This window comes from Ictalurus furcatus, chromosome 1 (assembly GCF_023375685.1).
Source record: "Ictalurus furcatus strain D&B chromosome 1, Billie_1.0, whole genome shotgun sequence".
Taxonomy (NCBI): Eukaryota; Metazoa; Chordata; class Actinopteri; order Siluriformes; family Ictaluridae; genus Ictalurus; species Ictalurus furcatus.
In genome coordinates, this window is record NC_071255.1 from 37,099,997 (window position 1) to 37,102,496 (window position 2,500).

Below are 2,500 nucleotides of genomic sequence, written 5' to 3' on the forward strand. Positions count from 1 at the left end.
ATGAATAAACAATACAGATTGAACAAGGAATTATCATTAGGGGCCTAGCACCCGAGGCTTGTTTTCATCAGTGTTCGTTCTTCTTCTTCCACTCGGGTCTACGGCAGCCCATACAACCGCTTGTGGGAAAGTTATGAAATTTGACAATGAGATAGAGGACAGTCTCAACATTAACATGGAATCTGTATGTCAAACCCTCTAGCGCCACCAACAGCTCAAAGTTGCACTCACGTTGATGCTAATAACGATCAAACCATAAGAAACAAGATTCTATTTTCCTCAGATTGATGGCTCAAGACGATTCGACTGCATCCGTCCACATGACGTCCATTGACGACCTACTTTTTCAAACTCCTCCTAGTTCATCCCATTTTCACCAAAACAATCAGATCATCTTCAGACCGTGCTGGCAAAAAGTTATCAAAAGCTTTCCGATCGACCCAACTGTTCTCCTATGGCACATCAACGAATTCGACGAAGAGTATCGGCCATTTTGAATTTTGTATTAAAATGCTCCATTTTCCAAACACGTTGGCGTATCGTTATGAAACTCAAGAAGTTTCGAGACAGCACCACCTTGTGGTCAAAAATTATAATGAAATTTAAAAATGTGCTAATAGTGTTGGAATGATTTTGCATATTGTAATGGAAGTGGTCTTGATAGGTTCCGTGAGCCATGCCGAGAACAATGGGACCGATTATGCCATAGTCGATCGAACTTACGGTCCGCCATTTTGAATTTTGTTGAAAACCAACTTTTTAACTCCTCCTAGACCGTTGGCCTGATTTTCACTAAATTCGATTCGGATCATCTTCAGACCATGCCAGCCAAAACTTATCCAAATCTTTTTAATAGACAAAACCATTCTCATTAAATACATCAACAAATATGAATCCGAACTGAATCTGAGGCTGTATCTCTGCAGCACTCCGGCATATTCACACCAAACCGTGTGAGTGGCATTGACGCCCCAGCCTGACCACACATCATCAATTTGGTCAAACATGATAAGCAATTAAATCATTGTGTTTGTGACTTTTCAACCACTTTGCCTAAAATCATATACAAATGTCTAAAATTTTTTTTTTTTTTTTTTTTTACAGTTGGTCTCGATGCTCCCTGCCATGCTTGTTTAGCTCCTCATTTAGCCTCTTTTGTGCTTGGCCCCTGCTCGCAGCTATATTTCTTTTTCTTCTTCTCTTATTATTATTATTACTCAAATAATAACACAATGATTTATTACTGGATTTATAATTTGCCTATACAATAAATCAAACACAGCAAACAAACAAATAAACAAATAAATAAGGCTCCCACTGGTGGTAATATGAGTCAATTAATTAACATGAAAATGTATTTAAACATCTCAATAATCATAATAATAATAATAATAATAATAATAAGAAGAAGAAGAAGAATAAGTCACTGTTTATTTGCATTTTATGTGCAATAACTAAAAATGACCACAAATCAGACATTTAATAGGGAGTGAAGAGTTAATGCTAGATTTAATATTATTCTATTATTTATGTTTAAATATTTTAAATATATTTTAATTAAAGCTAATTCTATTTAATAAGATATTTATTATATGAAAAAAATCTATTCATCACATCGATGTAAACATTAACATTTCAATTATTTATTAATATTTTCTTTTCTTTAATCTTTTTTTGCACAAAGCATGCATGTATATAATAATATAACTGACACAGAAAAAAAATGATTAGATATTTATCAACACACAATTATACAATTATACAATATATTTTAATTTCCGTCCTGTAAATGTTACTATTGTCGTTACACTTTACACTGAACCCCAAGTTGCTCCCGATGGTTAGCGCCTTGCATGGCAGCTCTGCTACCACTGGTGTGTGTGTGTGTGTGAATGGGTGAATGAGACCCAGTGTAAAGCGCTTTGGATAAATGCGCTATATAAGTGCAGACCATATAAATATGTCATGTTTGTAATAATGATGTCTAAAGAATAATGGTATTATGAATAATCGTAGGTGTTGATGTGGTGGTGAGACTCACGTCCTCCTGAACGTCGATCTCTCCCACGCCTCTGTTCAGTTCCTCCTGCATGCTGGAGATGGCAGCATTGTTCCCCGGCACTCGGTAAATCCCCGTGTACTCCAGACCCCTCTCCTCTACGAGCTTACAGCACACCTCTACGATCAGGGGTACAAACTAACACACACACACACACACACACACACACATACACACATGCACACACACACACACGCTTTCCAATCAGATCACATGGTCAATAAAACATTAGCTGCTGATTTCCTCATTATACCTCAACAGTGTAACATATACATTACAGCACAGTGAAATTCTTTCTTGGCATATCCCCGCTTGTTAGGAAGTTGGGGTCAGAGTGCAGGAGTAATCATGATACCGCACCCCTTGAGCAGAGAGGGTTAACAGTGCCAGATTGGCGATGTTAGGGCTTGAGCCCCTGACCTTCTGCTCACTAACCCAGCC

General features: G+C 37.5%; 1 protein-coding gene across 1 annotated transcript in view; it reads right to left on the reverse strand.

The window, feature by feature from the left end:
* LOC128611390 (rho GTPase-activating protein 21) overlaps nucleotides 1-2,500 on the reverse strand; it is a 105,573-nt gene that overhangs the window by 12,725 nt on the left and 90,348 nt on the right. Inside the window, exon 17 of the mRNA XM_053630891.1 lies at nucleotides 2,042-2,197. Coding sequence (XP_053486866.1) covers nucleotides 2,042-2,197 — 156 coding nt within the window. The remainder of the gene's footprint in view (nucleotides 1-2,041; nucleotides 2,198-2,500) is intronic.